At 40.4% G+C, this 12,003-nt stretch overlaps 1 protein-coding gene across 1 annotated transcript in view; it reads right to left on the bottom strand.

Moving 5' to 3' along the window:
- Positions 1–636: 636 nt before the first annotated feature.
- LOC126455894 (glutathione S-transferase 1-1-like) overlaps positions 637–12,003 on the bottom strand; it is a 32,976-nt gene continuing 21,609 nt past the window's right edge. Inside the window, exons 3-6 of the mRNA XM_050091652.1 lie at positions 11,678–11,736; positions 2,387–2,525; positions 1,055–1,216; positions 637–777 (exon numbers count right to left, since the gene is read on the bottom strand). Of these exons, the coding sequence (XP_049947609.1) occupies positions 637–777; positions 1,055–1,216; positions 2,387–2,525; positions 11,678–11,736 (501 nt within the window). The remainder of the gene's footprint in view (positions 778–1,054; positions 1,217–2,386; positions 2,526–11,677; positions 11,737–12,003) is intronic.

The following is a 12,003-nucleotide window of genomic DNA, read 5'->3' as shown; positions in this document are numbered from 1 at the left end:
AACGGTCCGTTCGTGAGGGCCCAAGCTACCATTTTATTTCATGAAGACTAGTGCAAGCAGAATTTTCATTAAATTTACATTAATTTGCCATTTGCCTCTCCCTGCTTGACGAGCTGAATCTTAGTACTAATTTTATTAAGGCGTATATGAAGACACTATCATTTCTCTTAGCCATTGTCTGCAAAACACGAAGGTATCGTTTACGTAAAACAGCCGGACGTTCGTTCTTTTTGACAGCGTTTCTCTATGCCTGTTCTTAGAATTTTTCCATAAAAACGTTTGCTGGAATTGGGCTTAAGGAGCTCGTCATGGACATATCATCACCATCTTCAGCAGAGGCGAACAGTATAGGACTTTGTTGTACCAAATGTGAACTTATTCGCCTCAGCACAGACAACAGTTAAGACCACTGTGAGTTACGGTTGCTGATAGACACAGACAGGTCTTAAATAGTTTTAACCTGTAAGGAATTTTCGAAACAACGCGCACTCCGTACGGTGGACATTTAAAAATTCATTCTAGAAAGTCTTTCGCTCTTTGCATATAATGTGTACATATTGTCAATAAATTTTATTTCACTAGATAACTGTTAACGTTTTATTACATAAATACACAATCTGTAAATGGTAGGTGCTTTTACTTCTGCGCCATTTTCTTAAAGCCCTCACGTAATTCTTTGAGGCTTTCTCCGTAGTTTGGGTGAGAACTTTCAACGCGTGGAAGCCACTCTTTGATGTTAGGCTGCTTCGTAGGGTCCATTCCACTTTCTGGAACAAACTGAAATGAGAGATAACATCAGCACCCAAATAATTGTTGAACATAAGTATTTTGGTTGTCTAAATTAAATAATTTTTCTGAGTTTCATAGGAATTGTGCCTGATGGTGTCACTCAAACTTCAAGGATATTTCTGCTGAACTAAGGTGGGAAAGTTTCGACGACATCATCTGTTGCAACCACTCAAGGCGTTTGGAATCAAAATTAACTAGTTCGTATTAGATAGATTGATCGTCTATTCTTAACTTCTTGAAAGTTGAATAGAAAGCTTTACGTTACCTCTAATGTCGACAAAGAATTAGCGACAGCGTAATCAGCAAGTGTGATCTTGTCTCCAGCTAGCCACTGTTTGCCATCGAGCATTCTGTTTAGGGTTTCCAGACCGTCAATTACTTTATCGATGCTGCTGGGATCCGTCCGTTCGCTGTAAAATTTTGGCCGCTGTTGACAGGAAATTAACTTAAATGCAGATCTCAGTAACTGCAACGATATAGTAAGAACGTGGGTTCTAAAAAGTACAAGACATAAAAATACACGGAAGGTACACAAAATGAGATACTGAAAGTAGAAAGACATTAATAATGTAACGTTTACATTATACATTGTGTCCACAGAATCAACCACGTAACCGAAACGATTAAAACTGTAATTAAAGACGTGTTTAGCAATCCAACTAATGACCTATTTACTGTGCTTACAGCATAGTGAGTATGGTCTGGCGCAAAATACATAATCACATACGATAAGACAACATTCTTCGGACTGCAATTGATTCAAGGGGAAACTTGTTTTGTTTAGACAAGGAAAAATCGAAGTTTAGAAAATTGATACTTAAAGAGGAAATCCACCATGAGGCCTTTTCTCCAAATACAACGCCTCCTGTTTCATTCAGAGTTGATTCAATGTTAAACGTTAGTAGTACAACACAAACTATGGGGACAAAGTATAACGTTAATTAGGCTGTACCCCACCACTACTACGAAATGAATACGTATAAAGTAACTCTGAGATCAATAATGAAATCTTCACTGCTCCAACTGAAGGCCGAGACTTGAATAATTAAACCTAATGATTATCGACTTCCAACAGGCAGGAGGGGAGATGGGGCCGTGTTTTGCTAAAGCCCGTTTTTCGAGTCTTTGCTCAAAATCGACTACCCTTGATTTGAGCGCGTCACGTGACTGCATGTAAGTCAGCCGCCAATCATGTCGCTAGTGGGTTGGTGACGTCAGTGACAATGTGGCTGTGGCGAGTGTGTTGTCCTAAAATGCATAGCATGCCACATATTGCGCATGCTCACAGAAAAGAGATTGTTGTATCAGTTGCTAACTTGACAGTGAACATTCAGTTCCACATTCGACAGGTTACTCTGCAATTGTAACAAATGATCTGAAGATGGGTAGCTGGTTCGCCACCAGTCATATGAAAACAAAGGATAGAGATATGACGACTGAACTTGGGTACTTTTTTAAAATTAAGGTCATTTATCGAAAGAAAACCATGGAACTAAAAGTAAAAGTATGTCATTTTCCTTTTCTCATTTTGACGATACTAAACAAAAACAGAATGTGATTTGTTTCTTTGTATGAACGGCAATAATGCGATACTTACGAGAACATTCAAAATTCTGTTGTACAAATCTTGATCAAAAAACAGCCTCTGATCGACAAGAACACGTTTGTTGACATCCTTCGGGTAGAGAGAGTCTTCCTTCGCGTACTTTGAGATGAGGTACACGGCAATAGCACGGCTGTTAACAGACCACCAAATTATTAGAAACATACAAGCTCAGATATAAATTCTATGCTGTCGCCGCACATTCAGGTACGTAGTGAGATCGTGATGTTAATTTATTACGTCTGTATGATTCGCTACCGAATATCTAAACAAACATTCTGTGAATGTCTCTCTGAAGACGAGAAGTTTCATACTTGTTTCAGCAGCAGGCTTTAGATTATTAGTTCTATCATCTTGCGGTAAGGTAACCATAATTACAATGACATCACGACAGTAAGCCGTCTATGAAGTCAAATGGTGTTGACAAATAGCCCTAAGCTGCAACCATCTGCTGATCATGTGTCTCAGCTGGAAACCAAATATGTTGACTCACAGTGAAATTATTTATACAAGACATCTGCTTAGTATCCTGTAACTGTAACTGATGTATCAACAACTTGCATCAGGCATAAAACCTGCAATATTTTGTGAATGATTCAGCATATATATATATATACAAGATTTTCAGCAAATGACAGTATACAGAGTGAAACGTAAATTTGAAATGCGGGCAAATGTTGTACACGTTTCGTAATTTAAATGCTAATCTAAGAGGAACTAATATCAACATAAAATCAAAGGAACAAGGGATGGGAACAGTTTTTCAGTGTTGTGCGAGAGACGAGGAAAGGCGTATGCTGGGCTGATTGGTGGAATGACACATGAAAGGCACGAAATAATACAGTAAAGGGCACTAAGTACTTATTATCATTGCGTAATGTGGAATAAACTGAGACAGATGCAGTTGAAGGGGCGAAGTCCTGACGAGAGACCAGTAATGGTTTTTTGGAAACTGGCTGATGACAAGGTGAGCGCGACCTAAGTGAACGAACAGTACAAAACGTTAAGAATCAATCACCTATGTGGAAGCTGGTTTAAAGTGAGTAATTAAACTGTGGGGCACAGAATTTTGAAATAAGTGTGGTTCATAATCAACAAGCCATCGCCCAGTTTATTCCAATAAAAACTGAATATGCGATCTATAGGGTCGTCAGAACCCAACGGCCTTGCTGCAGTGGTAACACCGGTTCCCATCAGATCACCGAAGGTCAGCGCTGTCGGTCTTGGCTAGCACTTGGATGGGTGACCATCCGGTCTTCCGAGCGCCAAGAGGGGTGCGCTCAGGCCTTGACGCAAACTGAGCAGCTATTTGACAGGTCTCGGAAACTGAGATACGGCCGGGAGAGCGGTGTGCTGACCACATGTCCCTCCATATCCGCATCCAGTAGTAGTAGTGGTCAGAAACAGTCTGAAAAGTTTGTAAGGATGTTGCAGGGTAGACTCCTTTTTTTTTTTTTTTTTTTGGTAATCAGTCTACCGACTGGTTTAATGCGGCCCGCCACGAATTCCTTTCCTGTGCTAACTTCTTCATCTCAGAGTAGCACTTGCAACCTACGTCCTCAATTATTTGCTTGACGTATTCCAATCTCTGTCTTCCTATACAGTTTTTGCCCTATACAGCTCCCTCTAGTACCATGGAAGTTGTAAGGGGTCCGTAGGCCCTTACTACAAATTTGCACTCGGCACAGGTCGATAGGGCGAACAATCGATTGTGTCGTGTTGCGAGAGCGAGTGTAGAGTTGAACCAGTGCCATGTTGCGGGTAGAGATGTATGGAGGCCAGTTGTTGTAATGCAAGGCTTTAACGACAAAGGGAGTTGCCATCGCCGTGGTTTAACCCTTCTGTACTAGAATAATACCGGGAAAGTGAAGAAGTATAATTACGAGAGTGATCAGTGATATTTCTAGTGCCGATATTTTGGTTTCACGTCTACCGCGCCGGCATCACTTTGGATTGCAGTGTTGGATTGCAGTGTTGGATACAGTGATGAATTAGCGTGTGACGATAATGGAAAATGAAGAAGCCTGTGCTGAGATTAGCCGTAATTAGATATGTATGACGAAGGCAGTGGCTGTCTCCTCCTTTTTGTGTTTTTGAGACGAATATAGGTTCGTAATTAGTGAAACTGTGTTGGTGTTTTCCTTGTTACCAGACATTTCATTATTACAGCATTTGAGAAGGACGAACTGGAAAGTAACAACTTCCGTAGCAGTCAATTCCGATTGCCAGCCCCATTAGGTACACGGTCACATTAATAATAATTATTGGGCTGCTATTCGATCAGATCAGCTCGGGATAAATAAACGGAGGTATTACAAAGTCATTCCCTCATGTCTTAGCAGATGTCATATCATCCTGTCCCTTCTCCTTATCAGTGTTTTCCACATATTCCTTTCCTCTCCGATTCTGCGTAGAACCTCCTCATTCCTTACCTTATCAGTCCACCTAATTTTCAACATTCGTCTATAGCACCACATCTCAAATGCTTCGATTCTCTTCTGTTCCGGTTTTCCCACAGTCCATGTTTCACCACCATACAATGCTGTACTCCAGACGTACATCCTCAGAAATTTCTTCCTCAAATTAAGGCCGGTATTTGATATTAGTAGACTTCTCTTGGCCAGAAATGCCTTTTTTGCCATAGCGAGTCTGCTTTTGATGTCCTCCTTGCTCCGTCCGTCATTGGTTATTTTACTGCCTAGGTAGCAGAATTCCTTAACTTCATTGACTTCGTGACCATCAATCCTGATGTTAAGTTTCTCGCTGTTCTCATTTCTGCTACTTCTCATTACCTTCGTCTTTCTCCGATTTACTCTCAAACCATACTGTTTACTCATTAGACTGTTCATTCCGTTCAGCAGATCATTTAATTCTTCTTCACTGTTACTCAGGATAGCAATGTCATCAGCGAATCGTATCATTGATGTCCTTTCACCTTGTATTTTAATTCCACTCCTGAACCTTTCTTTTATTTCCATCATTGCTTCCTCGATGTACAGATTGAAGAGTAGGGGCGAAAGGCTACAGCCTTGTCTTACACCCTTCTTAATACGAGCACTTCGTTCTTGATCGTCCACTCTTATTATTCCCTCTTGGTTGTTGTACATATTGTATATGACCCGTCTCTCCCTATAGCTTACCCCTACATTTTTCACAATCTCGAACGGCTTGCACCATTTTATATTGTCGAACGCTTTTTCCAGGTCGACAAATCCTATGAAAGTGTCTTGATTTTTCTTTAGCCTTGCTTCCATTATTAGCCGTAACGTCAGAATTGCCTCTCTCGTCCCTTTACTTTTCCTAAAGCCAAACTGATCGTCACCTAGCGCATTCTCAATTTTCTTTTCCATTCTTCTGTATATTATTCTTGTAAGCAGTTTCGATGCATGAGCTGTTAAGCTGATTGTGCGATAATTCTCGCACTTGTCAGCTCTTGCCGCCTTCGGAATTGTGTGGATTATGCTTTTCCGAAAGTCAGATGGTATGTCGCCAGACTCATATATTCTACACACCAACGTGAATAGTCGTTTTGTTGCCACTTCCCCCAATGATTTTAGAAATGAGGTAGACTATATTGAGAAAAAATGGTTAAGAAACAACTTCGACACGTTGCTCCGTTTCCGAGTTAATTAGGATTGAAATTATCCAATCATGACGTTGCGCGCGCGCGTATAAGCGACCCGCTAGATACAATTACTGTCAGTTGTTCTCATAGCGTAGGTGACAGCGCGCGGCACAGTTCAGCCTTTAGATCGGGTTTCATACTTACTACAGTCCCAGTTTTTGTATTGCTCTTTTGTCCGGTTTTAGTAACCCAAACGCAGAACATGTCTGGGGACACCTTCTCTGGAGGGCTGCTTGAATTTGCGGGCGCAACGGGATTGTGGCTCCTTTCAATGCTAATTCACTTGGAAACGTTGCAACGTATCGAATTTTTTTCTTAACAATCATTTCTCAGCGCAACCTAAGCTGCAATACCCTTACAAGCTTTTCATACTGTTTCCGACCGCCTCGTATACTAATTAAATTGATGTTTGTGTGAATTTCATACTCAGCCCTACTGAACATCCTCCCATTAATTGCAATACGTGTAACAGATACTCCTAAACTGACAAATTATTGTGATTTGTCACTCATTTACGACTCATTAGCAATTTTAATGGAGAATTTCCTGATACTCAAGAAGGAAGAGTGCGTGGCATCAGCTTCAGAAGTAGATACTGCGAAGCCGGCCGGTGTGGCCGAGCGCTTCTAGGTGCTTCAATTTGGAACCGCGTGACCGCTACGGTCGCAGGTTCGAATCCTGCCTCGGGCATGGATGTGTGTGATGTCCTTAAGTTAGTTAGGTTTAAGTAGTTCTAAGTTCTAGGGGACTGATGACCACAGATGTCAAGTCCCATAGTGCTCAGAGCCATTTGAACCAGATACTGCGAAAAGCAAACAAAAAAAATTTCAGATGAGGTGTTAGAGCGGTTTCCCTCACCTGTAAGGTAAATGCTGTGATTATGATTTAACTGTTGTGTCGGTAGCTGGGCCGACACCGTGAAGTGAGATGGCTGAAAATGCACGCAAGACTAAAGCAGACGGGCGTGAAGTCTGGAACATGAGAACTTATAAATGAATAAGAAGAAAAGTATGTAGATGCTTATTACTTATCTTTTTATTAGTCCTTGGAATACATCTCTCTTGAATACTCGTAAGCTATAGGCACTGATACCAATGGCGCCTTGCTAGTTCGTAGCCATTAACTTAGCTGATGGCTATTCTGTCTCTCGGCTAATGAGAGAAAGGCTTCGTACATCTGGTCGGTAACTCGGTTCTCGTACAACTGGGCGGTAGCTAGGTTCTCGTACAACTGGGCTGAGTGCTCTCTCGTATCACAAGACCTGCCTTGGTGGTGGCGCTAGGTCTGCGATTACACAGTGGCGACACGCGGGTCCGACATGTACTAAATGGACCGCGGCCGATTTAAGCTACCACCTAGCAAGTGTGGTGTCTGGCGGTGACACCACATTAACCCTTTAAGCCGAACCCGAACAGGAAAAGAAAACGAAAACAGGCAATATATTCAGAATTCTCCTCTTCCTCTTTATAAATAAATGGCGCTAAAAGAGACAAAACTAGACCTGTCGGTGAAAGGAGTATGAGGTTTCCCGTTAGTCCACTCTTTCCTTCTCATGAGTGAGAATGAAAGATGAAAAAAATGAGACGTTTCATAGTTCATAAAGAGGAAGTAACGCCGTAGGTGGCATTATCCTAAGGGTAAGATCTTTGGAACGACTGATCAACGCATTAACGGCGTTTGTTATTTCTAGTTTAGCAGAGAAAACTGTTTCATATTATAAAAAACTTACAGGTGTCGATTTTGGGTATTTGGTTGAATTTAGATGTGCGTTTGGAATTTAGTTTTGAAGGCGAATTAAAGACAAATGGTGGGAGGTTAATAACAGCAGTGAAGAATAATAATTAAGGTACGTTTATTGTATCACCAAATATACTGAAGCAACTGCGATTTCTTAGCAGCTTTGGATTAGACAAAGACCTCTGTGCTCGCTGAACGAGGAGAAACGCCGTCGGTCGGACAGTGGCGGATAGCTAGACTCTGCCTGTTGTGAGGCATAAATGATCTGAAAATGCTCTTTGTCGTCTTTAAATAGAAAGGGGTAGAGTTGGACGAATAGTGGGTACATAACGTCTAATTTTTAGTACTGTGTATTCTAGTACATTTAATGTCTCAAAAGACAATCCTCTGTATTTATTACACATGGGATAATTATATCTGCGAAGATAGATATCATCATCTTCCTCACTTTTCATAAGTTTAAAGAAACGATATTTTGTAACACCTCACTCTTGATAATTATGTTTCATTTAGATATGACTAAATGAAGCAGGCAAAAAGGAATACAAATGTCTCAAAAATGAGATCGACAGGAAGTGCAAAATGGCTAAGCAGGGATGGTTAAAGGACAAATGTAAGGATGTAGAGGCGCATATCACTAGAGGTAAGATAGATACTGCCTACAGGAAAATTAAAGAGGCCTTTTCAGAAAAGAGAACCACTTGCATGAATATCAAGAGCTCAGATAGAAACCCAGTTCTAAGCAAAGACGGGAAAGCAGAAAGGTGGAAGGAGTATACAGACGGTCTGTACAAGGGCGATGTTCTGGAGGACAATATTATGGAAGTGGAAGAGGAAGTAGATGAAGATGAAATGGGAGACACGATGCTGCGTGAAGAGTTTGACAGACCACTGAAAGATCTGAGTCGAAACAAGGTCCCGGGAGTAGACAGCATTCCATTAGAACTACTGACGGCCTTGGGAGAGCCAGTCCTGACAATACTCTACCATCTGGTGAACAAGATGTACGAGACAGGCGAAATTCCCTCAGACTTCAAGAAGAATATAATAATTCCAATCCCAAAGAAAGCAGGTGTTGACAGATGTGAAAATTACCGAACTATTAGTTTAATAAGTCATAGCTGCAAAATACTAACGCGAATTCTTTACAGACGAATGGAAAAACTGATAGAAGCCGACCTCGGGGGAGATCAGTTTGGATTCCGTAAAAATATTGGAATAGGTGAGGCAATACTGACCTTACCACTTATCTTAGAAGAAAGATTAAGGAAAGGTAAATCTAAGTTTCTAGGATTTGTAGACTTATAAGAAAGCTTTTGAAAATGTTGACTAGAATACTCTCTTTCAAATTCTGAAGGTGGCAGTGGTAAAACACAGGGATCGAAAGACTATTTACAATTGGTACACAAACCAGATGGCAGTTATAAGAGTCGAGGGGCATCAAAGGGAAGCAGTGGTTGGGAAGGGAGTGAGACAGGATTGTAGCCTCTCCCCGATGTTATTCAATCTGTATATTGAGCAAGCAGTAAAGGAAACAAAAGAAAAAATCGGAGTAGGTATTAAAATTCACGGAGAAGAAATGAAAAGTTCGAGGTTTGTCGATGACATTATAATTCTGTCAGAGACAGCAAAGGACTTAGAAGAGCAGTTGAACGGAATGGACATTGTCTTGAAAGGAGGATATAAGATGAATATCAACAAAAGCAAAACGAGGATAATGGAATGTAGTCGAATTAAATCGGGTGATGCTGACGGAATTAGATTAGGAAATGAGACACTTAAAGTAGTAAAGGATTTTTGCTATTTGGGGAGCAAAATAACTGATGATGGTCGAAGTAGAGAGGATATAAAATGTAGACTGGCAATGGCAAGGAAAGCGTTTCTGAAGAAGAGAAATTTGTTAACATCGAGTATAGAGTTAAGTGTCAGGACGTCGTTTCTGAAAGTGTTTGTATGGAGTGTAGCCATGTATGGAAGCGAAACATGGACGATTAATAGTTTGGATAAGAAGAGAATAGAAGCTTTCGAATAGTGGTGCTACAGAAGAATGCTGAAGATTAGATGAGTAGATCACATAACTAATGAGGAGGTATTGAATAGAATTGGGGAGAAGACGAGTTTGTGGCACAACCTGACAAGAAGAAGGAACCAGATGGTAGGACATGTTCTGAGCCATCAAGGGATCACAAATTTAGCATTGGGGGCAGTGTGGAGGGTAAAAATCGTAGAGGGAGACTAAGAGATGAATACACCAAGCATATTCAGAGGGATGTAGGTTGCAATAGGTTCTTGGAGACGAAGAAGTTTGCACAGGATAGACTAGCATGGAGAGCTGCATCAAACCAGTCTCCGGACTGAAGACCACAACCACAACAGTAATACTGTGATGATTTCATAGGTGGTACTATTTGTAATTTTGAGTACTTAATTCTGAGAATTCCATAGTGTGTTTTATCTAGTTAGGTGGATCAAATAAAACATTTTTGCTTAAGTACATGGAGAGATAAACTATGTAGAACGAAGTCTAAAATTAGACCTTATATGTTATTGTGTTAGATAAGTTAAAAGAAAATAGAGATAAAACCGTAATGGAGGATACACATCACATAACCAAGTAATTAATAAAGCTACATTTCTGCCAGAAGTATTACTCGTGTACTTGCTGCATAGGTCCTCGAAGAATCCGTTACGCCGGCCGCGGTGGTCGTGCGGCGCTGCAGTGCGGAACCGCGGGACTGCTACGGTCGCAGGTTCGAATCCTGCCTCGGGCATGGATGTGTGTGATGTCCTTAGGTTAGTTAGGTTTAAGTAGTTCTAAGCTCTAGGGGACTGGTGACCACAGATGTTAAGTCCCATAGTGCTCAGAGCCATTTGAACCATTTGAATCAGTTACGGTTAATTACGGGTTAGATGCTGTCGGGCATGTATGATTCGAGCTCATCTGTGCTGTAGTGAATGCAGACTTTTTGCCGTTAGAGCCCTTCGTACACCACGGCTTGCTTGGTATTACATAGTGATATACTGGCATAATGTCAGTCTATTGACTTCGAGGATTGTGCCCGTTCATTATTCCATTAATATCTTCTTAGTGGTCTACATTTTTATAGAAAGTCCTTAGCAGGTACTTTAGGATGCTTTTATTCGTTGCTTTTATTCGCCTATATATGTTTCCTGTTTGGATTGACTATCTGCAGTTTTGATCCAATACATTTCGGCTAGCCGCGTATTTCTTCGAAATTCTCTCAGTACTGCTACTATTCGGCCTGCTAAAGGGTGATTCATTTTTCCGCGTTGATGTTCTTTAGCAAGACAACAGCTGGTTTAGAACCAGATAGACCTTCTATAGTTCCTCCTTTTTTTATCTTAAATCAGTACATGGTATCTTGATGGTAACAAATGTGAAGTTTCTTTCTCATAAAACTTTCTTCACTCCTTTATATGCGTCTGTTTCGCTCTAATGCACAGTGTATTCTTCTTTATAAGCCTCTCTGTTTTGCAGGTTTGGTGCAGCTTCCCAAGCATATTCTTTGTTTTTCAGAATTTTTAGAAAACATGGAGCTTGTACCTACTATGTCAGTTTGTCCATGCTGTTTTCATATTTATCATATGTAATATGTGAATGTAGTTCATTCCTCGGTCAAACATAAATATTGCGGTTAAACGTCGTGAACTATAGAAGCCGTGTATGATTTCCTCCAATATACTTGCCAGATTGAACAAGAAATATAAATATAATGCTAAAGTTATCACTGAAACGCTAAAGCAAACATTAATATATGTTTTTTTTCAGTTTAATATTATTTTTCATCAGTATCAGGTGCACTTCTCATGTAGAATGTATTGTTTTTCTCCATGTGAGAAAATTATTAGCTAGTGGTCACTAAAGACTTGATACATAATTGTAATTAATAATTATTTCTTACCTTTCAGCAAGATACAGACCGTTGTCTTCCAGTGCAGGAATGGTATGTTGAGGAATTTTCTGAAATGATCGAGAAACACATAGTACACAAGTTTGTGTAAACAGTATCTATGACGACACAGAAACTAAAATGTGGCCTAAGGAAGAAAGCGTACAATTCAGTTATTCATACATCCTATACATGAATCGTCATATCAAAAAATGAAAACTTAACCACTGACAATTTCTGGTTTGTGTATTCATTGTAACATTTGTCGTTTTCATAAATGACAAAATGTTATACTGACAAACAAGAACTGACATTCAGATGCCACGGTAGGCTATGTG

The sequence above is a fragment of the Schistocerca serialis genome, chromosome 2, assembly GCF_023864345.2.
Source record: "Schistocerca serialis cubense isolate TAMUIC-IGC-003099 chromosome 2, iqSchSeri2.2, whole genome shotgun sequence".
NCBI classification, from domain to species: Eukaryota; Metazoa; Arthropoda; class Insecta; order Orthoptera; family Acrididae; genus Schistocerca; species Schistocerca serialis.
Note: the sequence above shows the minus strand (reverse complement) of the source record. Positions and strands in the feature narration are given on the sequence as shown.